The 27,600-nt window shown below is 43.4% G+C and overlaps 1 protein-coding gene across 6 annotated transcripts in view; it reads right to left on the bottom strand.

The window, feature by feature from the left end:
* The window catches only part of KDM4C (lysine demethylase 4C), a 350,839-nt gene that overhangs the window by 294,449 nt on the left and 28,790 nt on the right, over positions 1–27,600 (bottom strand). For 4 of the 6 annotated variants that reach the window (XR_011379937.1, XM_051858176.2, XM_051858178.2 and 1 more), the window contains exons 2-4: positions 25,793–25,951; positions 17,270–17,445; positions 10,434–10,548 (exon numbers count right to left, since the gene is read on the bottom strand). Coding sequence is in view for 3 of the 6 variants with exons in the window: in XM_051858176.2 (XP_051714136.1) it covers positions 10,434–10,548; positions 17,270–17,445; positions 25,793–25,936 (435 nt within the window). In the remaining 3 variants the exon portion in view is untranslated. The remainder of the gene's footprint in view (positions 1–10,433; positions 10,549–17,269; positions 17,446–25,792; positions 25,952–27,600) is intronic. The other 2 variants (XM_070051918.1, XM_070051925.1) reach the window with 1 other exon arrangement.

The following is a 27,600-nucleotide window of genomic DNA, read 5'->3' as shown; positions in this document are numbered from 1 at the left end:
TGGACAAGCACCTCTCTCTCATTGGCAGTGATTTGGCCTCCCTACTGTGGACTGTGCCTTCTACCCCTAAACTGACACAAGACCAGAAACCCTCATACTTTCCCACTTCACTGCCCACCTGCTTTCCTGTTCATATGAGAGTTATCTACATGCCTCTGCCCAAGAAAACCAACCTACCAATAAAAACAAGGCAAATCAGATTAATTTTAAATCTTTCATCTATCAAAAGAAAGCATGCCCAGAGGAAAATACAACACCAAACTATATTGTTGTATTGCAAATAGCTTTGCAAATAAAATTATGGAACACTATAGGGAAAAATCATTGGAAGAAAATATATGATACTTTTTTTTGACAGTCATCTCTGGCAGCATTATGAGTGACTTTAATTTTCTCTTTCCAGCTTTTTAAATATTTGACATTTATATTAAGAAAAAAGATCGCTTTTGCCTCAAAATGTATACAGTTATACTCAGACACTGAAGAAAGCTGAAATGGGAAAATGGAAAGGAGAGGACCCCACCCACTCATCTACCCATAGCAGGCATGGCCAGAATACATTTCCCTGGCTATCAAGAATACTCTAGGGGCCGGCACTGAGGCAAAGCAGATTAAAGCCCTGGCCGAAGCACCTGCATCCCATTGTGGGCGTCAGTTCTAGTCCTGGCTGCTCATCTTCTGATCCAGCTCTCTGCTATGGCCTGGGAAAGAAGTGGAAGAGGGCCCAAGTCCTAGGGTCCCTGCACCCACGTGGGAGACCCAGAAGAAGCTCCTGGATCCTGGCTTCGGATCAGCCCAGCTCCGGACATTGCGGCCATCTGGGGAGTGAACCAGCAGATGGAAGACCTCTCTCTGTGTCTCTACCTCTCTCTGTAACTCTTTCAAATAAATAAAATAAATTTTAAAAAAAAAAAAGAAGAATACTCAGTAAAAGACACAGTTTTGTCTTAAGTTTTTCCATAATATACTGATCCAGAATATTCTGAATTTTCTACCAATTGCTATAAGTACCTGATGATTCCCAAAGCAATAGACTAGCAAATTAAAATTAACAGAATCACTTGGAAATAAATTTAAATATCTTCTATATTTTTAGATATAGATACATGAGTTCACTGTTTAATACCTGTAAATTTTTTTCTGATTTATGACAGAAAACATGATACGCTATTCCCCAAAGAATTCAAAGGCTTCCAGTTATGTTTCCATATATGATTAGTTTTGGGGGGATCATGTTAGGGTTGCAGTTACACAAAGGTCAATAGGACAGAACACTTATTTTGCTTTTAGAAGCCTATATCATCTACCCACAGTGAGAGAAGGCATCTTTCTCCAAATACCTTTTTTATTTATTTGAAAGTCAGAGTTACAGAGAGGCAGAGAGAGAGGTCTTCCACCTGCTGGTTCATTTCCCAAATGGCCACAACAGCCGGAGCTGGGCTGATCCAAAGTCAGGAGCCTGGAGCTTCTTGTGGGTCTCCCACATGGGTGCAGGGGACCAGGGACTTGGGCCATCTTCCACTGATTTCCAATACCAATACAGAGAGCTGGACAGGAAGTGGAGCAGCGGGTACCCATATGGGATGCCAGCATCGCAGGCAGCAGCTTTATCTGCTGGGCCATACCACTGGCACCAACCAAATATCTTACAGCAACAGTTTTCAGAGCGTTGTCTGTGCACCACTGACAGGTACTCAAATCCTGCGGAGGATCTACCATCAAAACTCTAATTATTCAAAGACATTATTATTTGCCTTCTTTACTGTCATTCTCACATAAGCATAAGGTGGAGTTCCCTAGAGGCCACATGATATCTGACATCACAACAGGTTAAGTACAGAAGCAGATGAAAGAATTCAGCAGTCTTCAATCAAGTAAAGTAAAGATTTGGAAAAAAAATTAAAATAATGTGATTCTTAGTAAATTTTTTTGCTCTGGAAATGCATAGTGGAGCCGGCACTGTAGTGTAGCAGGTAAAGCCACCATCTGCACGGCCAGCATCCCATGTGGACACTGGTTCGAGAACCAGCTGCTCCACCTCCTATCCAGTTGTCTGTTAATGTGCGTGGGAAAGTAGTAGAAGATGGCCCAAGTGCTTGGGAAATCTGGGAGAAGGTCCTGACTTCTGGCTACAAATCAGTCCCGCTCCAGCTGTTGCAGCCATTTGGGGAGTGAATCCGCAGGTGCAATATCCCTCTCTCTCTGCTTCTGCCTCTCTGTAACTCTGCCATTCAAATAAATTAAAAAAAGAAGAAAGAAAGAAAAGAAAGAAGGAAAGAAAAAAGATGTTGCCTTTAAAGGAGAAGTGTACTGATATTTGAAGATTGTTTAAATGAATTAAATATTTTAGATAGTTTTAACTTACACTACAATACACAAGGATATAACCTACTTGAAAAATTATTAAAAGTATAATGCGCTGGCGCCGCGGCTCACTAGGCTAATCCTCCGCCTTGCGGCACCGGCACAACGGGTTCTAGTCCCGGTCGGGGCGCCGGATTCTGTCCCGGTTGCCCCTCTTCCAGGCCAGCTCTCTGCTGTGGCCTGGGAGTGCAGTGGAGGATGGCCCAAGTGCTTGGGCCCTGCACCCCATGGGAGACCAGGAGAAGTACCTGGCTCCTGCCATCGGATCAGCGCGGTGCACTGGCCGCAGCACAGCGGCCATTGGAGGGTTAACCAACGTCAAGGGAAGACCTTTCTCTCTGTCTCTCTCTCTCACTGTCCACTCTGCCTGTCCAAAAAAAAAAAAAAAAAAAAAAAAAAAAAAGTATAATGTAGTCCTAAGACTAAAAAAGTTTTGAGAACCACTGCCTCAAGGTCTTAGTATTCAGAAAAACTCACACTGAGAAAGGTCATTTGAACCTCTCCCTCATCCCTCTTAACCAAAGCACTTTCCAAGTCTTTTACTCTAACCAGTCCATTTTGTAGTCCACACTTTCTAAAGCATGATTCTGAACCTCTCCTTTTGTTACTATAATAGTCTCAAAGAGATATACAGAAAGGAGCTGGCATTGTGGTACATTTATAGGTTGAGCTGCTGCCAGCAATGCCCACAACCCATATCAGCACCAGTTCCAGTTCCAGCTGCACAGCTTTAAACCCACATCCGTGTTTTTCAACTGAGAAAGCAGCAGAAGATGGTCCAAGTGCTTGGGGCCTTGCCACCCAAACAAGAGACCTGGCTCTTGGCTTGGCCTGGCCCAGCTCCGGCCATTTCAGCCATTTGGGGAGTGAACCAGAGAATGGAAGATTTTTCTCTAATCTCTCCCTCCAACTCTGTCTTTCAAATAAATAAATATATACATACAGAAAATTACCAAAAAAACATTCAAGAAAAGCCATAATCTATCCCCATATTATTTTTCTAGTGCCATATACTCGCCAAGTATACAGTTGCAGAGGTGTACCCTTTGCTGCTACACTGTGTGCAGGGTCAGGGTGGTGACCAGCAGTGTGACACAGCAATGTTGGCATCCCCTATCAAAGCAATGGTTCAAGTCTAGGCTAGTCTGCTTCCAATCTAGCTCCCTGTTAATGTGCTTGGGAAAACAGTGGAAAGTAGCCCAAGTGCTTGGGACCCTGTACCCCAGTGGGAGACTCAGATACAGTTCAAGGCTCCTGGCTTCAGTCTGATCCAGACCTGACTATTGCAATCATCTAAGGAGTAAGCCAGTGGATGGAAGATTTCTTTCTCTGTCTCTCCCTCTCTGTCACTCTTCCAATTAAAATGAATTGGAGATAGCAAATATAGAAGAAATGATACCTGCCATCATTGGACACAGAGTCTACTGCAAAAGAAATAGTTAAGCTACTGTCCACAGCACCAGCATGCCATATGGGCACCAGTTTACATCCTGGCTGCTCCACTTCCAATCCAGATCCTTACAAGTATACCTGGAAGGGTGACAGAGAATGACCCAAGTCCCTGAGACCCTGTACCCACGTGGGGGACCCAGATGAGGCTCCTGACTCCTGGCTTCAGCCTGGCCCAGCCCTGGCCATTGCAGCCATTTTAGGGGGTGGGCTGGGAGATAGAAGACCTCTCTCTCTCTTTCTCTCTCTCTGATTCTGCTTTTCAAATAAATAAAATATTTAGTTTAAAAAAAGAGAGAGAGAGAGAAAGAAAAAAGAAATAGTCAAATACACACAGGTATTTTCAGTTAATGCACTCATTTTCTAAATTTGCTGGATAATAATTTCTTTGGCCAACATTGACGGTCCATATCAAAAACTATGGAGCCAGTATTACGGTATAATGGGTTAAGCCACCACTTGCAATGCTGGCATCCCATAACAGAGTGCCAATTTGAGTCCTAGATGCTCCATTTCCAATCCAGCTTCCTGTTTATGTGCCTGGGAAAGCAGTGAAAGATGCCTCAAGTGCTTGGGCCGCTGCTACCCATGTGGGAATCCAGACTGGAGTCCCTGACCCCTGGCTTCAGCCTGTCCCAGATCTGGCTGTTGTAGCCACTTGGAGAGTTAACCAGCAAATGGATAATCTCTCAATCTCTCTCTCTCTCTTGCTCTCTCTGTTGCTCTGCCTTTTAAATAAAGATACATTTAAGGGAACGGAGTTGTGTCATAGCAGATAAAGCTACTATCTGCAATGTCAGCATCCCATACGGGCACCAGTTCATGTCCCCACTGCTCCAATTCTGATCTAGCTCTCTGCTAATGGCCTGAGAAAAGTAACAGAATATGGCCCAAGTGTTTGGGCCCTTGCCACCTACATGAAAAAACTGGAAGAAGCTCCTAGCTCCTGGCTATAGCCTGGCCCAGCTCTAGAAATTGTGGCCATCTGGGGAGTGAACCAATAGAAGATCTCCTTCTCTGTCTTTCTAACTCTGACTTTCAAATAAATAAATCTTTAAAAATAAATAAAATTAAAAATATATATGATGACATCCACTAATACAACTGTTTTTTTTTTGTTCACAAATCTAGAGAAAATAGAAAGCAGTCAAATTGCATCTCAGCTGTTTTCACAAAGGATAACATCTCATGCTGCTAGTAAAGTTAGTGGACGCCACTACTACAATCTTCTCATCATTGCTAATGAAAATGTGACCTGAGAAAGTAGAAAAGTCTGAGGATACTCTTTTGAACAGAGACAATACACTTGGAGACCCTTCTAGTGTTATTATGAAGACAACAGCCAGCGTCAGAAAAGCATATGGAACTTCATTTTCAATCTGATTTAATGAAGCATAATAGGAAGATCGTCATAATAGTACACAACAGATGCCAATAGAGATTCAACCCAAAATAGCACAGAACACAAGCCTGAAAAACTTACTATTGTGGGTAATACTGATATCTGCTCTTAGCTCTCACATTCAGAACAGAGAGGCAGCTCTCCTCTCAAAGTTCCATGGTGGTACACATGGCTACTGGCTATCTCAGAAATGCCATCCACCTTCTGTCTTCTATAGATATCTCCCGACTTTCCTATCTCCCTCAGCCAAGTCTTTCTTACTTTTTAAATGTTCATTTTCTATATAAAGCTGAGAGAAACAGACAGACATAGAATCTTTCACTACCAAATGCCTGCAGAAGCCAGGGCCAGCCCAAAGTCATGAGCCTGGAACTCAATCCAGGTTTTCCACAAGGGTGGCAGGGAAGCAAGCACTCAACCATCATCTGCTGCCACCAAGGGTGCACTTGAGCAGAAAGCTGTATGAGAAACAAAGTACCAAGGACTCATATCATGGTATGTCAAGCAGTGACTTAGTCACTGTTCCAAATGTCTGCCCCTAGCGAAATATTAGCATCCAATACATTGTTACAGGATTTTTTTTCTAGGTGTCATTCCTCTTTTCTCCGTGTTTTTTTTCCTAAAGAAATTACCATGTTTCTTTGCACACAGGTTTACTTTTTAAATGTATAGACAGTTAGCAAAGGCTAATTAAAATTTCCTTTATCAACAGACAACCTCTAAGGGAAACACAAAACAATTCAAATCTAACAACTCCTAGGCTCATGCTACTGTTGTCAAGGAATCATCTGAGGTCACCTAGGACCATAGATGACTTTAAGACCTTTAAAAAAAAAAAAAAAAAAAAAAAGAGGTTCCTGAAACCAAACACCCCAACTCAATCATTGCAATAAACTAACATCATCAATTATACGAACTTCATTATCATGAGACCATTCAGAATTTTATTTATAACCCATCTGTCTCAAAAAGGATTTGCATTCTCCTTCCAAGAACAAATCATCATACCTCTATTAAAGGGGCTATCAAACATTTTCTGCAAGGGACCAGATACAATTTCTGTTATAACTATCTGTTATAATAAATTCTGCCATTGTAGTACAAAAATAGTCATAGATAATAAGAAAATGAATGAACAAGTAACAAAGTCGGACGGGTAAGCTAACCATGCTCTCTATCACTCACCCAAAAGCTGGGCAGTATCACCCCATAACTCTGATAGTCTTTGTATCTGGAACGAAAAACTAACTTGCTTAAGTAATGATACTGTTATTCTTGCCATAGGATACTATCCACAGGGTTGACTGAGCATTTTAGCATAAGCTAAGGAAATCAAGCTCTGAAAGAAGCACAAGAATGAAAGAGGGGACAAGACTCAAGCTCTGGAAATTCAGGCTTTTATCCCTTTCATAACAGGCAGATTCTTCTCGACCAGTCCTTCATGAACATCCTCACCCCTAATTCCCATGTTAAATCTTAGACTGTCACCTTCCCTGCTCCTTAAAGATCTGGCTAGTGGTGCTAAGAAACAAACACCAGGCTCTGGAACAGAGCACAGGAAGTTGCTGTGGTATCACAGAATACAACCGTAGCGCAGGCCCACAAGCCTATCTCAGGTCTCAGACAGACCCCTCTCACCCACACACACAACTGATGCTCCAGGTCCACTCACCCTTCTCAAGCTCCTGCTCAGCACACAGTCTCCAATTTCAGCTAAATTACTGACGTTGCTGAATGTGGACTTGCCCTCAAATTTGTCCAGCAACTGCCTCATCTTCTATTCTCTGTCTCCGCTCTCACTGGAACTCGGCAACGTACGCCAAGTTTGGATGTTCTTTCTCCTCCAGAAAGGCATTCTTCAATCCAAGTGCCTCTGCTGGACTCCACAGAACCCCACACTTGCCTCTGTGGCCAGGCTCTTCACATCATATTGCCCTCTGTCCCTCTAAGGCTATGAACTTAAAGATCATAGTCTTTCTCTATCTTTGTACAGTGCACAAAATGTGTCTCCTGCAGCCCTCCATATCCTTTCCAAAAACTCTCACTTCAACCAAAAAAGAAGGGCATGGTTTCCCATCCATTAGAGGAAGTATCCGTAGCTGGAAATTTGGGGTAAGGTGGGTTATAATTTGGTAACTGCAATTCCTTTCAAAATAATGCTATATATCACAAGAAATTACTTCTCAGGACAATTTAAATACTTAAGAATTAAATGGTATTAAGATATATACTCAACAGCAAAACAGTGTATGAGCTTTATCAATACACATTCATTATGATGATTTCAAATGTTCCTGACAGTTAACAGTGGTAACAACACTCTCCTTTAATGTACTTTTCCTCTTATTATTCTCTATCTACCTCAAGAGGGAAAATGCAAATTGTTTTTCATTTGTTTGAATTTAGGTGTCTTGAGGGTGAATGGTTTTATTTACTAGTAGCACTTACAATATTTTCTCATGTCTGTCTTTATGCTACAAAAGCAATGAAAACGTCAGCGCAGCTCAGCATGTTAAATGCTCCCTCGACACTGTGGAAATTCCATAAATACTATGCCTTGTATGACGGCTTCTCACAAACCAGAAAATGATGAGGATGTTTTAAAATTGCATATTTACAAATCACTGAATTTGGCCGTCGCCGTGGCTCACTTGGCTAATCCTCCGCCTGTGGCACTGGCACCCTGCATTCTAGTCCTAGTTGGGGCGCCAGATTCTGTCCCAGTTGCTCCTCTTCCAGTCTAGCTCTCTGCTGTGACCCGGGAAGGCAGTGGAGGATGGCCCAGGTTCTTGGGCCCTGCACCCACATGGGAGACCAGGAGGAAGCACCTGGCTCCTGGCTTTGGATCCACACGCCAGCTATAGCGGCCACTAGGGGGGTTGAAACAAAGGAAAAAGGAAGACCTTCTCTCTGTGTCTCTCTCTCACTAACTCTGCCTGTCTCTGCTGATGGGGCCAGCACTGAGGCATTGTAAGTTAAGCCTCTGCCGGCATCCATATGGATGCCAGTTCGAGACTCAGCTGTTTCGCTTCTGATCCAGCTCTCTGCTATGTCCTGGGAAAGCAGTAGAAGATGGCCCAAGTCCTTGGACCCTTACCACCTACTTGGGAGATCTGAAGAAGCTCCTGGCACCTAGCTTTGGCTCTGCACAGCTCTAGCAGCTGTGGCCATCTTTAGGGTGAACCAGCCCATGCAAGACCATTGTCTGTCTCGTCCTCTCTCTGTAACTCTGCTTCTCAAATAAACAAATAAATTGAGGCCAGTGCTATGGCACAGTGAGTGAAAGCTCCAACCTGCAGTGCGGGCATCTCATAAGGGTGTCAGTTCAAGCCCCAGTTGCTCTACTTCTGATCTAGTTCTCTGGTATGACCTGGGAAAGCAGCAGAAGATGGCCCAAATTCTTGGGCCCTTGCATCCAGTGGGAGACCCGGAAGAAGCTCCTAGCTCCTGGCTTCGGATCAGCTCAGCTCTGGACATTGCAGTCATTTGAGGAGTGAACCAGCGGACAGAAGACCTCTCTCTGGCTCAACCTCTCTCTCTAATCCTGTCTTTAAAATAAATAAAATAAATCTGAAAAAAAAAAATCTACAAAAAAAAGTATTAGAACAATGTCAAATCACAAGCATTGCTTTATGAAGACAGTAAACAAGATAAAACTTTTATTCTGAAGCTAGTCATGTGTGTGCACTATGACCATTCAAATGTATACACCCAACAGAAGTGCATGCTACTATGACCTGGGAAACATATGCAGAACATTCACAGAAGTTTTGGGCATAAAAGCAAAACAAGAAGCAGCAAAATGAACACTAACAGAATAAAAGATCTTTGACTCATTCATACTGCAGAATTAGGCACAGCCATGAAAATCAATGAATTATAACTACACAATACAGAAAAGGCTTAGAAATGAAATAAAATGTTAAAGAAACTGATCAGACATCAAAGAATATACACTGAATGAGTACAGTTATATAAAACTCAGAGTTCACAAGCAGCTATATTGTTATTTGGTTACACTAACAGAATTTTTTTTTAAGACTTGTTTATTTATTTGAAAGAGAGAGAAGAAGAGGCAGAGAGAGAGTGGTCCTCGATCTGCTGGTTCACTCCCCAGTTGGCCACAACAGCCAAAGCTGTGCCGATCCGAAGCCAAGAATCAGGAGTGTCCTCTGCGTCTCCCACACGGGTGCAGCAGCCCAAGAACTTGGGCCATTCTCTACTGCTTTCCCAGGCCATAGCAAAGAGCTGGATCGGATGTGGAGCAGCCAGGACTTGAACCGGCACCCATACAGTATGCTGGCACTGGAGGTGGTGGCTTTACCTGCTACGTCATAGCAACAGCCCCAAACTAACAGAATTTGAATATTGACTGGAGGTTAGATATTGTTACAGAAACATTAAATGCCTGGTAATAAAAGGACATGTGCTGATATAATTAAGGGTATACTATCATGATGTCTGTGGCTTACTTTTAGGTTTTTTGCTTATTTGTTTTTAAAGATTTATTTATTTATTTATTTGAAAATCAGAGTTACACTGAGAGAAGAGAGAGAGACTGAAAGATCTTCCATCTGCTGGTTCACTCTCCAGATGACCAAAGCCAAAAAAAAGTCAAAAAGCTTCTACCAGATCTCCCATGTGGGGCAGAGGCTCAGGCACATGGGCCACTTCTGCTGCTTTCCTAGGCACAGTCCCAAGGAGCTAGATCAGAAATGCAGCAGCTAGGACTCAAACTGGTGCCCATTTGGGATGCCAGAGTTGCAGGCTGCAGCTTAACCCACTTTGCCACAACGGTGGCCTCGAACATACTGATTTTTGTCTTAAGGTGGTGGTGTAATGAATATTTCTACCTCTTAAATGTCAATTTTATGTATAAAAGTAAATAATAAGAAGAAATAGAAAATATTTCCTATTTTTCCAAACATTTTTACAGTGTATTTGTACTGCTCAAAAATCTTCTAATGTGATAGCTAGATCAGCCAGAAAACACATATTACATTGATGTTGAACAGTCTCAGGTGTTTGTTAGGTTAGCTCTGGGTTCAGCTTGAAAACCCCAACAGTGGAGATCACACTGATAAGTCTTTAATTGCCTCTAGTCCTTTGAAGAAACACAGATCACCGAAAGCACAAAATAACTGATTTTCAACTGTGAAAAACGGTAATAAATTTAACAGGTGATCCTCTACAAAATTCATTATGAATATAAATATACCTCATCATATATGCTCCCATTAATATCTGCACCATAGATAGGTGCCACAAAAGTTAAGTTCTTCCAGTACTTGCGCTCCAAATCTTCATAATCTAAGTATCTTGGAGTACAATATCTGTAAAAGATAAATTTAAAAAGCAAATGTTAGTAATAAAATTCTAAGACTTTCGTCTTAAATTCCTTCCTAAATAAAATCCTATCAAAATGAAAATATTAGATACATATATCATCCAATCCAATAAGTAAGCATTCCAATATATTAATCATAGATATATGAATCCTCTTAAAACTTTTTCTGGGGCCAGCGCCATGGCTCACTTGGTTAATACTCAGCCTGCAGTGCCGGCATCCCATACGGGCACCAGGTTCTAGTCCCGGCTGCTCCTCTTCCAGTCCAGCTCTCTGCTGTGGCCAAAGAGGGCAGTGGAGGATGGCCAGTACTTGGGCCCCTGCACCCGCATGGAAGACAGGGAGGAAGCTCCTGGCTCCTGGCTCCTGATCAGTACAGCTCCAGCCGTTGCGGCCATTTGGGGGGTGAACCAATGGAGGAAAGACTTTTCTGTCTGTCTCTTTCACTGTCTATAACTCTTTCAAATAAAAAAAACTTCAAGGATCTATTTTATTTATTATTTTAAAAAGCAAAGTTAGAGAGAGAGAGGGAGGGACGGAGAGATACAGATCTTCCATCTGCTGGTTCAGACCCCTAATTGCCACAACAACTGAGACTGCACCAGACCAAAACCTGGAGACTGGAACTCTATCTAAGTCTCCCACATGGGTTGCAGGGACAAAAGCTGCTTTCCTAGGAGCAATAGCAGGGCGCTGGATTGGAAGTAGAACAGCAAGGACTCAAACTGGTGCCCACATGGGTGCCTACTGCACCACAACGCCATCCTCTATATTTTCTTTAGAAAAGAATACTTTCATGTAACAATCAACAACAGATGCAGAAATTTAGTTAAAAAAGATCATTTTAGCTTTCAAAATATTTCTAAAATCTGTAACAATTTATTGGGATTTAACCATTTACCAGGATATTTTAATGATTTATATGTAAAGCATGTATCATTGATGAAAGCAACTGACAAAGGACAACTTCACCACAAATCCAAAAAAGTAAAACTAAAATAAGGTACTCTGAGGGTAAGCGTTTAGCTAGCAATTAAGACACGTATCTCACAGCAGAGTATGTGAGTTCTGACACTGAGGGGTAGCTCCTGACACTAGCTTTCTATTGATGTAATCCTTGGAGGCAGCACACATCTCATGTCCATGGATTGCTGCCGCACCCAAGGGAGGCCTGGAGTGAATTCACACCTTCTGGCTTTAGCACCCACCAGGTTAGCCCCAGCTATTGGAGACATCTAAGGAGTAAATGAGAAGATGGGTGCATGGGAGCTTGTTCACTCTTGCTCTCTCACTCATTCCCTCTCCCTCTGCTTTTCTAACAAGTAATAAATAATTTAAAATAAAATACTTTGCCACTACTAAATTCTGACTGTATTAGTGGTAGGAGGAGATCAGACGTCTGCCTGCATCCCTTTTTTGGAGTGCATAGGATAGAGTCCTGCCTCTGCTTTTGATCCAGCTTCTGCTAATGAACATCTGGGGTGGAGACAGTAGATGATGGCTCAGGTACATGGGTCCCTGCCACTCAAAAACGAGACCCAGAATGAGTTCCAGGCTGCTAACTTCAGCCTGGCCAACCTCTAGCTGTCACAAGCATTTAGGAAGTGAACCAGTAGCTGAAAAATATCTCAGTATCTCAATATCGATCTGCCTTTCAAGTAAATGAAAGTAGGCATTTAAATAAAATTTTAAGTTATCATTAAAATAAAACCTCTTACACACCTAGAGTAGAAGAACGACCTTTCTAGAGAATAATATTCCAATACACAGCAAAAGTGTTTAAAAATGTATAGCACAGGCCGGGGCTGCGGCTCAATAGGCTATTCCTCCACCTGCAGTGCCGGCACACCGGGTTCTAGTCCCGGTTGGGGCGCCGGATTCTGTCCCGGTTGCCCCTCTTCCAGGCCAGCTCTCTGCTGTGGCCCGGGAGTGCAGTGGAGGATGGCCCAAGTGCTTGGGCCCCGCACCTGCATGGGAGACCAGGAGAACCACCTGGCTCCTGGCTTTGGATCACCGCAGTGCGCTGGCTGCAGCGGCCATTGGCAGGTGAACCAATGGAAAAGTAAGACCTTTCTCTCTGTCTCTCTCTCTCTCACTGTCCACTCTGCATGTCAAAAAAAAAAAAAAAAAAAAAAAAAAAAAAAAAAAACATGTATACCATGATCCTTAAAATGTAACTCTGGAAATTCACTCTAACATTACTGAGATGTGTGTTAGATATGTCACCCAAGATGTTTGCTGCATCATTAGCTGAAAACACAAGCTGATATACAATAACTAATGATTCTTTCCTTTAAAATGTAGTACATAATAAGGTAGTTAAATTCTTTCCACAGTAAATGAAGCAAGGTACAGAACACTATACCGTGTTATTTCTGTAAGTGCTTGGGCCCCCACACCAGCACGGAGACATGAAAGAAGTTCCTGGCTCTTGGCTTCAGATTGGCCCACCTCTGGTCATAGCACCCACTTGAGGAATAAACTAGTGAATGGAAAACCTTTCTCTCTGACTCTCCCTATCTGTCTATAGCTCTGCCTCTCAAATAAATAAATAAAATATTAAAGAAAAAAAAAAGCAATGAGCATGAAAGAACCATTAGTTTGCCTTACTTCTGTTAGTAAGCTCCACTACCATAAGGAAATTCAGGCACCAACTAAACAATCAAACCAGAGGCCAGAGTCAGGCAGGAAGGACAGGTGTATATCCCTACACTCCAACTGATAAGGACAGATGTGCACCCCTACTCCCCTAAGCACAGACCTCAGAAAGAACAAATTTTAAAAACACGAAGAGGGCCAGCGCCGTGACTCAGTAGGCTAATCCTCTGCCTTGCAGCGCCGGCACACCGGGTTCTAGTCCCGGTTGGGGCACCGGCTTCTGTCCCGGTTGCCCCTCTTCCAGGCCAGCTCTCTGCTGTGGCCTGGGAGTGCAGTGGAGGATGACCCAAGTCCTTGGGCCCTGCACCCGCATGGGAGACCAGGAGAACCACCTGGCTCCTGGCTTTGGATCAGCGCGGTGTGCCGGCCGCAGCGGCCATTGGCAGGTGAACCAACAGAAAAGTAAGACCTTTCTCTCTCTCTCTCACTGTCCACTCTGCCTGTCAAAAAAAAAAAAAAAAAAAAAAAAACACACACGAAGAAAGTAGCAGAGACTTTTTTTTAAATATCTTCTAGGGAAACACTGGATTTTGAAAACAATAAGCTATCATACACTATGAATATATCACTGAATGCCAAAACAGTATCAATTTTTCAAAACCCTTAACTCTAACACTAAAATTTGGCACTGTTCATTAAGAAAAAATTATAAAATGCATGAATATTTGAAATAAACCTGATTCTAAACTGGAAAAAAAAGGAACCACTTGATTCTTCTATCAAATCCTGACTAAAACGTCCATCCCTAACAGACTATGAATTGCAGCTGATCCACAAATCCTGCATCAGTTTGCTCAAAACTGATTCAATAAATGATTGCATCTGATTTAAAATTACGTGCTTCTCCAATGCCTGAATTTTAAAATACTCATGTATTATTTTTGTAAATGTCAAAAATGTTTCTCAGAATCCTTCAAAATCTGTGTCACAACAGCATCTACAAAACAAAACAGCTTCATTCTGCAGTGCCAAACACAGAAGCTTTATCTTGTCCCAGGAAATCTCAGACTACTTTGCACTCCCTCTATGGTACTTGTAGTGGTTATCAATGTATCCACTAATTTTTTTAAGTATGATTTGGCTACTTTTTTTTAAGATCTATTTATTTATTTGAAACTCAGAGTTACACAGAGAGACTGATTGAGAGAGAGAGAGAGAGAGAGAGAGAGAGAGAAAGAGAGAGAGAAAGGTCTTCCATCCTCTGGTTCACTCCAAAATTGGCCACAACGGCCGGAGCTGGGCCGATCTGAAGCCAGGAGCCAGTAGCTTCTTTAGGGTCTTCCACACAGGTGTAGGGGCCCAAGAACTTGGGCCACCTTGTACTGCTTTCCCAGGCCATAGTAGAGAGCTGGATCGGAAGTGGAGCAGCCGGGACTCAAACTGGCGTCCATATGGGAGGCCTACACTGCACGCAGTGGTTTTACCCACTACACCACAGTGCCAGCCCCAATCTGGCTACTTTTAACATACAAATTATCGCTTGAAATACCAAAGTTGCCAAACAAAGGTTCCATTCAACCATGTAACTAGTAGTGGGTATTAAAAGATGAATACAGGGCAGTGCCATGGCTCACTAGGCTAATCCTCCGCCTGCGGTGCCAGTTCTGTCCTGGTTGCCCCTCTTCCAGTGCAGCTCTCTGCTGTGGCCCGGGAGTGCAGTGGAGGATGGCCCAAGTGCTTGGGCCCTGCACCTGCATGGGAGACCAGGAGAAGCACCTGGCTCCTGGCTTCGGATCGGCGCAGCATCAGCCATAGTGGCCATTTGGGGGGTGAACCAATGGAAGGAAGACCTTTCTCTCTGTATCTCTCTTTCACTAACTCTGCCTTTCAAAAAACAAAAAGATGAATACAGAGCCTGGCCCAGCCCAGGCCAAGGCAGCCATCAGGGGAGTGAAGCAGCAGATGGAAAATCTCTCTCTCTCCTTATCTCTCCCTCTCTCTGTAACTCTTGACTTTCAAATAAATAAATCTCTTTAAAAGTAAATAAATATGGAGTACAGAATGCAGTAAACAGTTTATACTTGTAAACAGGTGAAACTGCCTCTGCAGTTTTGTTTCAATAACATTGTACTTTGAAAAGAACTCTAATAGAGTGTGAAAGGTAATGAGTCCAATCTATGATGAAAGTTTCACATTCTATTAATAAGAGGCTGAATGTCTATCCAAAGAATTCAAAATATAATATAAAATTTCCTATTCCTTTGGAATGGCAAGAATGCTCCACAATAGAAATCTGACCAACAGAAGTGAGATTTTCAAGTATCATCATGTGTATGTGATAAATTTAACTTTTTAAAAAAACTAGCATCTTCATTCTAAGACTTAACCTCAATCTCATGCACACAGGGAATCTGGACAACCATGTTTCGTTGGGTTTTTTTTATTTATTAATTTAAATTAAGAGTTACAGAGTAAAAGAAGGAGAGGCAGAGAAGTCTTCCATGCGCTGGGTCACTCCCCAGTTGCCCACAATGGCCAGAGCTGCACAGATCCAAAGCCAGGAGCCAGGAGTTTCTTCCAGGTCTCCCAAGTGGGTGCCAGGGCCCAAGATGAGTTGGGCCATCTTCTACTGCTTTCCCAGGCCATAGCAGAGAGCTGGATCAGGAGTGGAGCAGCCAGGAATTGAACCAGCACCCATATGAGATGCCCGCACTGCAGGCAGCAGCTTTATCCGTTACGCCACAGTGCCAGTCCCAAAAACCATGTTTTTAAGTTCATTTTCTGAGGTTTCATTTGCTTAGGTTTGTTTCTGTCAGATGAATGGCATGACCTGAAGCCTAACCATGAATCAGAATCTTAAAAATAATTTAATTATAATAATTTGACTCAAAATGTACACTCAAATTCTTTTATACTCCTGCTTTCAAGAACTTCATTCTCCTCCCCTTGAGTGTAAGATGCCTTAGCAACTGGTTCATAACAAACAGAACATGGCAGAAGTGACTGCATCACTTCTGACACAGCTCACTTAAAGATACTGTGGCTCCCATCTTTCTGACTCTCTTGCATCACTTGCTCTGGCAAAAGCCAGGTGTCACAACACGAGAAAGAATCAATGTGACGGCCAGCACCGCGGCTCCCTAGGCTAATCCTCCGCCTTGTGGCGCCGGCACACCAGGTTCTAGTCCCAGTCGGGGCGCCGGATTCTGTCCCGGTTGCCCCTCTTCCAGGCCAGCTCTCTGCTATGGCCCGGGAGTGCAGTGGAGGATGGCCCAAGTGCTTGGGCCCTGCACCCCATGGGAGACCAGGATAAGTACCTGGCTCCTGCCATCAGATCAGCGCGGTGCGCCGGCCGCAGCACGCCAGCCGCGGCGGCCATTGGAGGGTGAACCAACGGCAAAAGGAAGACCTTTCTCTCTGTCTCTCTCACTCACTGTCCACTCTGCCTGTCAACAACAAAGAATCAACGTGACAAGGAGCTGAGAATTCTAGCCAACATCCCATAGAAAGGGAACACTCTCTTAGTAGAGGATCTTCCCACCACAGTCAAATAGTCAGATACCTGTAGCCTCAGCCAACATCTTGCATGTAACTCCTGGGAGACCTGAGCTAGAATTATCCAGTAAAGCCACTCCCAGATTCCTGACACTCAATAATTGTGAGCTGCTTAAAGCAGCAAAAGGTTGGGGTAATTGTTTACATAGCAATAAATAGCTGATTAAAGGATGACCTTTCAAATTATTTAAGGTTTTCATTTAAAATTACTGATCTAATAACACACACACACACACACACACACACACACACACACCCCTTATGTCACACAAACAAATTTACCTAAAACAGATGAATTAAAAAACTCATGGCAACTAAAGGATAAAAAGACCTACTTATATCCACTAAGAATGAGATAAAATGAGAATTTCTTCAAGAAAAACTAAAGTGTAGTAGGTAACCACATGAAGAGAAAACAGAAACAGTCATATGAAGACTAGAGAAACTGTACAAGAGACTCCTAATTTTCATTATAAACTTCTGTCTTCTGGCTTTCTTATATCTTCATATATATCTTTGAAAGAAACATAAACAACAAACTGAAATCTACTTACTTGCCACTATTGGCCAGCTGCCTGAACTCCTTCACAGTCATGGCTTTTTTCTGGATGTTATACTGAGTGAACAATCCTGACTGCCCTGTTACCATCTGCTGAATCGGTGCTGGAATAAGCAAATTATCAATGTCATCATAGCACTGTCTTGGCTTCCATTCCTTAGGAGGAATTACCTAAAAGTAAAATAATAAAATATTATCTTAAAAATATTCCAAAGTAATTTAGCATTTATATCTCAATACATTACAAAAGAAGAATTCTCAGCATCTCTGAAAAATTTCTAAAGAAAAAAATTTTGAAGATTTACAAAAGAGAAAGAGTTTTTTTTTTTTTTTTTTTTGGACAAGCAGAGTTAGACAGTGAGAGATAAAGGTCTTCCTTCCGTTGGTTCACTCCCTAAATGGCCTGTCACGGCCGGCACACCTCGCCAATCAGAAGCAAGGAGTCAGGTGCTTCCTCTTGGTCTCCCATGAGGGTGCAGGGCCCAAGCACTTGGGCCATCCTCCACTGCACTCCCTGGCCACAGCAGAGAGCTGGCCTGGAAGAGGGGCAACGGGGACAGAATCCGGCGCCCCAACCGGGACTAGACCCGGGGTGCCGGCGCCGCAGGCAGAGGATTAGCCAAGTGAGCCGCAGCACCGGCCCGAGAATGAGTTCTTTCACAGCAAAATTTATTGGATGCTTTCTATATCAAATCCTGTACTTACATTAACTATTTTAATTAATATTATTCACTCAATTTTAAAAACAAAATTTGAAGACACACTAAAATAGCTGAAGTTCAAATAGCTAAAGACTAGTTAAGCCGAAATTCAAACTGGAATAATATGACGTCAGAATTCACATTAAGCCATTATCTTAATCTGCCTCTCAACAGAAGATGAAATTGTGTTTACATAAATCATGATTCCTCCAAAGAAGTTCATCTGTTTATATAAATGAGAAAAACAAGGAAAATTTATTTAGCCAATATTATCTTCTCTACAGATCTCATGCAATATGACAAATAGCACAGTGGTGTGCTTTTTAAATGTTTAACAGCTTAAGGTAGGAGAAACCTTGATTTGCAGGTATAGCCTATTTCTTTGGTATAACTTCTCCTACAATGACCAATCTGAACCTACCTATAAGACACCATAAAAAACATGACTGGGAGGCCAGCGCCACGGCTCAATAGGCTAATCCTCCACCTAGCAGCGCCGGCACACCAGGTTCTAGTCCCGGTCAGGGCGCCGGATTCTGTCCCGGTTGCCCCTCTTCCAGGCCAGCTCTCTGCTGTGGCCTGGGAGTGCAGTGGAGGATGGCCCAAGTGCTTGGGCCCTGTACCCCATGGGAGACCAGGAGAAACACCTGGCTCCTAACTTCAGATCAGTGCGGTGCGCCAGCCGCGGCGGCCATTGGAGGGTGAACCAACGGCAGAAGAAGACCTTTCTCTCTCTCTCTCTCACTGTCCACTCTGCCTGTCAAAAAAAAAAAAAAAAAAAAAAAACACATGACTGGGAAGAGATGTGCTATATCCACTCTTGCATACCAGTATGAGGTGGTACAGTACACCACTGCTTTCTCACAGTATCCAAACACTTAATTACAAACAATGAAAAGGTCTAGAACATTAAGACCAAAAATATATATTCGTATAATTTAAATTAGAAGTCAGGGCCGGTGCCGTGGCTCACTTGGTTAATCCTCTGCTGTGGTGCCGGCATCACATATGGGCGCTGGCTCTAGTCCCGGCTGCTCCTCTCCCAGTCCAGCTCTCTGCTGTGGCCCAGGAAGGCAGTGGAGGATGGCCCAAGTGCTTGGGCCCTGCACCCGCATGGGAGACCAGGAGGAAGCACCTGACTCCTGGCTTCGGATTGGCACGGCACACTGGCTGTGGTGGCCATTTGGGGAGTGAATCAACGGAAGGAAGATCTTTCTCTCTGTCTCTCTCTCACTGTCTATAATTCTACCTGTCAAATTATTTATATATATATATATATATACACACACACACACACATATTATATATATATACACACACATATATAAAATCAGAAGCAACAAAGTCATGAAGTCAGTCATGATTTATGGCTAAAACATTTTTATTTTTAGAGGTTCTTTTAATTTTTTAAAAAGATTTATTTATTTATTTATTTATTTGAAAGTCAGAGTTACACAGAGAGAGGAGAGGCAGAGAGAGAGAGACAGAGAGAGAAAGAAGTCTTCCATCCGATGGTTCACTCCCCAATTGGCCGCAACAGCCAGAGCCGCACCAATCCGAAGTCAGGAGCTTCTTCTGGGTCTCCCACACGGGTGCAGGGGCCCAAGGACTTGGGCCATCTTCCACTGCCTTTCCAGGCCATAGCAGACAGCCGAATCTGAAGTGGAGTAGCCGGGTCTCAAATGGGCGCCCAAGTGGGATGCTGGCATTTCAGGCCAGGGCGTTAACCTGCTGCACCACAGCATCAGTCCCAAGGATCTTTTAATTATTTAAATATAATCTTAACATGAAGTGATATTAAAATTCAAGTTTAATTCACATTGTACAACACATTAAGTATTAAAACATCATGTTTTCTTAACAGGAAATGGACTTAAGCACAACATACACAGGCCTTTAAAGTTTCCAAAATTAAGCCTTTACCTTGCAGTGCTGCTAGAGCTTCCAGCAGGGTCACTGTGAACCCTCTGGCCCCATGAATGAAGCTCCAGAAATCCCAGAGGATGTGGGAGATTGGCTTCAGGGTGTCTGCTTTGCCACCAATAGGAATGACTTCTGGAGGAACTTGATCCTCAGTTTGGGACTCTTTGCTGAAGGCATGTGGCTGGCCAGAACTTGAGTGACACTGACTTAATGGCACTCTTGCCAGCGGTATAGTCAAGCAGACAAATGGAATTCCTGTGCAGTACTCAAGCCTTCCAAAAGCAGCCTACAGTCCGTGACCACCACAGGACATGCCCAGATGGCAGCTGAAGTCTGATGCAACAGGAGCCTCCCCCTTCCCTACCTGGTTCTCTTTCCTTCTCCAGTCCATTAGGAACTGTGCTCCCTGGTAAGCAACCCAGCTCCCACTAAGGCGTCGCTCTGCTCTGTAAAGTTCTGTACCTAGTTCCTATATCTCTGCACCATGTGAGCGCTCTCTTGTCCTGAAAACTAACAATTTTTTTTATAACAAATATGTGAAATAAAAGTCTGCATACAAGGACTCCCCCAACCCAAAAAAAAAAAAAAACTTAACCTTTTTCATCTAAACAAAGGAACTCTCTTGTTATAAAAATAAGTTAAATTTAAAGAATACATCTTAAAAAATGCTGAGATGAGAAAAACCAAAGCAGATTATACTCTGCAGCCAAAGTCACTACTATAGAAATACTACAGTATTTTCTTCTAATCATAAATTAAAACCAATTTACTGGCCAGCGCCGCGGCTCACTAGGCTAATCCTCTGCCTTGCAGCGCCGGCACACTGGGTTCTAGTCCTGGTTGGGGCGCCAGATTCTGTCCCGGTTGCCCCTCTTCCAGGCCAGCTCTCTGCTGTTGCCAGGGAGTGCAGTGGAGGATGGCCCAAGTGCTTGGGCCCTGTACCCCATGGGAGACCAGGAGAAGCACCTGGCTCCTGCCTTCGGATCAGTGCGGTGCGCCAGCCACACCGCTCCGGCCGGGGCGGCCATTGGAGGGTGAACCAACGGCAAAGGAAGACCTTTCTCTCTGTCTCTCTCTCTCTCACTGTCCACTCTGCCTGTCAAAAAAAAAAAAATTATTTTTTTTAAAGATTTATTTATTTGAAAGGCACAGTTACAGAGAGAGAGAGAGATCCTCCATCTGCTGGCTCACTCCCCAGATGGCCACAATGGCCAGAGCTGAACCAGTCCAAAACCAGGCTCAAGGAACATATTCGAGGTCTCCCACATGGGTGCAGGGGCCCATGGACTCGGGTCTCTTCTGCTGCTGTCCCAGGCACATTAGCAGGGAGCTGGACTGGAAGTGGAGGTGCCGGGACTCAGACTCAAACCATGCCCATATGAGATGCCAGCGCTGCAAATGGCAGCTTTACCTGCTATGTCAAAGACCAGTTTATTAAATGCTGTCAATAATGCATTAATAAGAATCTCACAAATGGCTCTGTTCCCAGGGGATACCACTCAAAGCAAACTGGTTGCATTAATGCAGTTTTTTTTTTTTAGAAAATGATTTGAGCTGGTACAGTTTTGTGCATTAGTTATTAACGCGTGTTCCAGAACAAGAGGGAAAGTAGGTAAAACTATTCATGTGACTCAATGTAAAATATGGTAACAACAGTTAGAAACAAACAGTTCATTGTGTTTCAAACATATGTATTAAGAAATAATCATAGGGTTGAATAAATGAATTTCCCTAACTTTGTCAATGAGTCTCACTTCAAAAGGGGGGGGGGGGGTGAGGTTTACTGGACTCAGGTGTGTTTTGTAATTATAGTTCTAATTAACTTTGTTGCATAATATTGGCAGCAGCACAGGTGTACTCCATGTGCCTGCAGCTCCCTTGAGAGGGTGGCTGCTACTTTATCATCTAAAGTTACTAATCATGTCACCCTACAAGCCTACCACAGGACATTTTACCAATCTCAGTGGAACGCAGTATGATGTACCTTCTCAAGAAACAAAGAGAGAACAGGACAAAGGACTGCATTCAGAGCTTAGAGAAACAGAAAGTCAACCCCAGCACCCTTCTACGTCCTACCAAAATAAAGCCGAAATCCTTGCTAACCCATTACAAGTTCATGGTACAAATTATGAGTGCCAATAATTCTGAAATAACACATTGTCCTAAAGCTTTTCTCTCTCTCTCTCTCTCTCTTTCTCTGTCACTCTACTTGTTAAATAAATAAATCTTATTTAAAAACAGCAACTCTGAGGCTAGCATTGTAGTGTTAAGAGGTTAAGCCTCCACCTACAATGCCAGCATACCACATGGGAACCAATTCAAGACCCAGGTGCTCCACTTCCAATCCATTTCACTGTTAATTCATCTGAGATGGGAGCCAAAGATGGCCCAAACCTTGGGCCTCTGCACCCACATGGGAGACCTGGAAGATGCTCCTGACTCCTGCCTTCAGCTTAGCCTAGCCCCAGCCATTGCAGCCATCTGGGAAGTGAACCAGCAAATGGAAGATCTTTCTCTCACTCTGTATTTCCTCCTATCTTTAAGTCTGCCTTATAATAAATAAAGAATAAATCTTAAAAAAAAAAAAAAAAACCTTAACTTTTTATTTATTTATCTGAGCCAAACAGAGAAGGGGAGTCATCAGCTGCTTCACTACACAAATGCACACTATGCACAGGATGAGGCTGAGTCCAAAGCCAAAAGATGGGCACTCAACCAGGTCTCCCACTTTAGGTGGCATGGTGCAACTACCTGAGTCATTACCTCTGCCTTCCAAGGACTGCATTAGTAGGATGCTGGATTCAGGAATCAGGCAGGTATGGAACCCAGGTACTCCAATATAAGATGTGGATGCCTTAACTGCTAGGCCATCCAAATACATACAGGTCTTTAACATCTTAAAGAATAGCTCAATTGGCAAAGTTTTCCCTTTATCTCCCTTTTTTGTTATCGCCTACACACCCCTGAGTACAAACATGCAGTGTGTTCCTCAGTACCTTACTGACTTCCCCTAAGAACCTGAGCATCATCAGTAATGCTTACATTTCTTAATTCACCATCACCACTTTTAAAGACATTATCTAGCACCTAGAAGAATAAGAAAAGATGAGTACTTTCAAACATCTAAACCAAAGACCACTGCTCCCCATATTCATTGGCCTGCGCCACCATTAGTAGATAAACACAACTACTTCTAACAAGACCCCCTGCTGTCCTGGGGGGGGGGGGGGGCAACACCACCACCAAAACACACACCAAATTCATTCTTCACCCACAGGAGGCAGTGTGATGTGTTCAAAATAATGTCACAGAGAGAGCAAAAGAAATAAACAGCTACCACATCATCCTCTCCCATTATGGCTGTCAGTGGTTCTCTTTGACCTTGGAATAAAACCTCCAAAGCTCTGCACTGGCCACACAAGCCTGATACCACCTAACCCCTTCCTTGCCTTACTTGCAACTCTCTTCCCCCTGCTCACTATGCCCCAACTCCTCTAACCACTTTCCTATTCCTCCCCAGACATTAACTTTAGAAGTGAGCCTCCAGGACTCTAAACTTGGCCTCTTTCAGTACCCACACCTTTAAAAGGCTTGCTTCATTTTAGTTTTTGGGCTCTCCTAAAATGCCGTGATCTCCTCACCCTAAGATACTACCGCTAGAACATCAGTTCTGTGGAGGCAGGAATTTTGTCTGTCCTGTCCCTGTGGGAAGCAGGGCCCGGCTCCCACAACATGGCGCTGAGAGGGGGTAAACAAATTTTACACAGCAGCTTCCGCTGCTTCATCAGTTTGACTAATGAGCTGCAAGAGCTGACCCAACCTCTGATTGGAGGAAAGCAGCGTGCTCAGCACGCGGGCAGCAGAGCACGGATTGGTGGGAGAGGACTATAAAGGCGAGATAGAAGCAGTGCGAGGGAATTCACTTATAACCCCGCGAGGCTCCGCAGACATCTCACACCACGCGTGGAAAGAATAACAAGAATGCAGACACACACCAAGTGGAATGCGGTTAGAATGTGGTTAGCACAGGAGCAAACTTGAGCGCACAACGCAGAGTCATTCGCTTAAACAACAGCGTCCCGTCCGGTGTCGTTCTCCCGCGAGCCCGCGGAGGAGCGACATGTCCCCACTACAGCCACATGTACACACCCATAGCACTTGGTATGGTGTCTGGTATAAGGCAGGCATTCCCTACACTTCATGAGCAAATAACTGAAAAGAAATTAGATAAATCAACAGTGCTGGAGCACATGGCAGGGAATGAGATATGACTGCTAAATGGGTAAGAGTATCTACTGGGAGTGATGAATTTCAATAGAATGGTGACGGTTACACAACATTTTGAATTAACTAGAAATCACTGAATTGCACAATTTAAATAAGCTTATTATATGATATGTGAATTATATCTTTAAAAACCTGTTATATTTTAAAAAGGAAATGAAAAACAAAGGAGACTAGAAAATTAAAAGAAGGGAGAGAGGAAGGGAAGCTGTGGTTAAACTTCAGGCAAATAACTGTCCTCTATGAACAAATAATGAAAACTATGGCCTTTCTTCTTGGAGCCAGCACAGTGGTGTAGTGCATAAAGCTGCCGCCTGCAGTGTTGGCATCCCACATGGGCGCCAGTTCACATCCTGGCTGCTCCACTTCCAATCCAGCTCTCTGCTATGGCCTGGGAAAGCAGTAGAAGATGGCCCAAGTCCTTGGGCCCCTGTATACACGTGAGAGACCCAGAAGAAGCTCCTGGCTCCTGGCTTCAGATCAGCGCAGCTCTAGCCATTGCGGCCAGCTGGGGAGTGAGTGAACCAGCAGATGGAAGACCTTTCTTTCTCTCTCTCTCTCTCTCTCTAAGTAACTCTGACTTTCAAACAAATAAATAAATCTTAAAAAAAAAAAAAAAACAACTATGAATACTCTCAAAACTCTGAAATCCACACATGGATCGGATCCCTTTGGTTTCTATGAGTTATTAGTGGTTTATTTTTGTCTTAAAAGAAAAAAAAGTTTTAGAACACAATTAATACATAGTTAAAAGAAAAATAATTATCTTTGAAGACATGAATTGCTACACACCAATTAACAAGAACAAAGATACTGCAAATATCTTCCTTTGAAAAAAACAATGCCCCCCCACTCCAAATTGCAGTAGGTTAATCCTCCAGTTGTGGGGAGCTAGCATCCCATATGGTCGCTGGTCCTATTCCCAGCTGCTCCTCTTCCAATCCAGCTCTCTCCTGTGGCCTGGCCTGGGAAAGCAGGATGGCCCAAGTGCTTGGGCCCTGCACCCGCATGGGAGACCCAGAAGAAGCTCCTGGATCCTGGTTTCAGATCTGCGCAGCTTTGGCCGTTGCAGCCATTTGGGGAGTGAATCAACAAAAGGAACACCTTTCTCTCTGTTTTCCTCTCACTGTCTGTAACTCTACCGCTCAAATGAATAAATAAAATCTTTAAAAAAAAAAAAAAAGGAAAGCCGGCGCCGTGGCTCAATAGGCTAATCCTCCACCTTGCGGCGCCGGCACACCGGGTTCTAGTCCCGGTTAGGGCGCCGGATTCTGTCCCGGTTGTCCCTCTTCCAGGCCAGCTCTCTGCTATGGCCAGGGAGTGCAGTGGAGGATGGCCCAGGTGCTTGGGCCCTGCACCCCATGGGAGACCAGGAAAAGCACCTGGCTCCTGGCTCCTGCCATCGGATCAGCGCGGTGCGCCGGCTGCAGCGGCGGCCATTGGAGGGTGAACCAACGGCAAAAAGGAAGACCTTTCTCTCTCTGTCTCTCTCTCTCACTGTCCACTCTGCCTGTCCAAAAAAAAAAAAAAAAAAAGAATGTCCTGTGTTACAAAGACTGAGTATAATTTAAACACCCCAAGTGATTGCTTTCTGTTTCAAGGATAATCACCTTTGCAAGCCCCGCTCGATGTGCTCCTTTGGACTCCATGTATGCGAGGTATTTGTTGAACTCCCGAAACTCTGCCATGGAAGGTCTGAAGACCATTATCTTACAGCTGGGGTTCAGAGGACTCTCCGCCTCAGCCACCTCCATGATGGCTGGGGCAATCTGCAGATAAGACAACATGGTCATCAGGATTCAAGGTCAGCAGTTATTTCTCCCAAACAGCCTGTGAGCCTCCCATCAGGAACTTTTCTCCGAGTTACTTACCATTGCTTTTCACAACCCCTCATCTCTCCCAGGAGCCTGAAAAACCAACCACCTCTAGACTCTCCTCCTGTCAAGCTCCTATTCCTGGCACAAAAAAAAATCGCTGACCTGGCTATACTGTTACCTCCTAAAAATCCTTCAAAGTAAATGGAAATTTGCAAGCTTACAAAATATGTTGCTTTAGTCTAGCAGTTCTGAAACAGATTCTCTCTCAATCACACGTACACCTGTACAAAGGCCTAATCTAGGCTAAGAAGAAGGTGTTCAACATCATTGGCATAGAATGTACTCAAGGTGTGCTTCCAGCTTGTCACAACATGGTTTCCTATCACAGCCTACAGACCATCCTTTCAGCAAAGCCTCCAAGCACTGGGCTCATGTACTGGAGACACAGAAAGACACTATCCAAGTTCATATCTAGAAACTGAATAGACTTCAACACAAAAATAAACACAGGAAGGAGTAATTCCATCTGGTTAATCAGAAATCATTTTCCCAGAAAGAGGCAGAGGTAAGACTTGCAAGAAGGTAGAGCAGTTGGCCACAAGTAAGAAAGAGCATTTCAAGCATTGGAAACATTTGAAAATATTGTCGAAATGGTGAGGAGTTTAATGTGTCTGGAGCTTAGAAAGCAAAGATTACAGGAGATCAAAGTAGAAAAGTAGGCAGTAATATTTTTCTTTGAAAACATGGACCTAATCTTGCTGCCACTAAGCAAGATGATTCTTCAACAACCATTCATTGAGCAGCTAACATATACTGGGCATAGGGAATACAGCTCAGACAAAATCCTCCTGGAATAAAGTTTTCTTTTCACAATTTTTCCAAAAAATGAATCCACAGGAAAGAAAGAAAAACTAGGATGTAAAGGATGAGGTGAATAAAAGGGAGAAACATGTTATAGGATAAAATATTAAAACAAGGCAGGGCCAAAAACAAAACAACAATACCAAAAAAGACCTATGCTAGAGATAGTGGTGTGATAATCACTTATTAAAAGAAAGTTTAAAAGAGCATCTGTCTCCTAATGTACATGTAAGGAGCTATGAAGAACACAAAAATCAAAGACTGCAACATTTTATGAATTTATAAACCAAAGGGGAAAATAGTCCCCACTTACCTTCACACAAATACAGATGTACACACCGAACTCCACAACCTGCCAGATAAATTCTCATTCTACACAGTACATAAATAGTCCTTTAGAGGCAGCCACATCTGATACTGGAGTAACTATTGTGGCCTCACACATTATTGCCTGCACTATGTAGCTATCCCTTGGTATCCTTGGGGGATTGGTTCCAGGACCCCTGAGGTTACCACAATCTGCAACCCAAACTTGCAAATAACCTACACCTCTCCTCCCATAAACTTCAAATCACACCATCTCTCAACTACTTATAATACCTAATACCACACAGATACTATGTAAATACCTGTACTGTATTATTTGGGGAATAATGGCAAGAAAAAAGTCTGTAAAGTTCAGTACACTATAGTTTTGTTTTGTTTTTCAAATATTCTTAGTCCATGGTTGGCTGAATCCA

Source organism: Oryctolagus cuniculus, chromosome 1 (assembly GCF_964237555.1).
Source record: "Oryctolagus cuniculus chromosome 1, mOryCun1.1, whole genome shotgun sequence".
NCBI classification, from domain to species: domain Eukaryota; kingdom Metazoa; phylum Chordata; class Mammalia; order Lagomorpha; family Leporidae; genus Oryctolagus; species Oryctolagus cuniculus.
The sequence above is the reverse complement of the archived record's forward strand: the minus strand, read 5'-3'. Positions and strand labels throughout refer to the sequence as shown.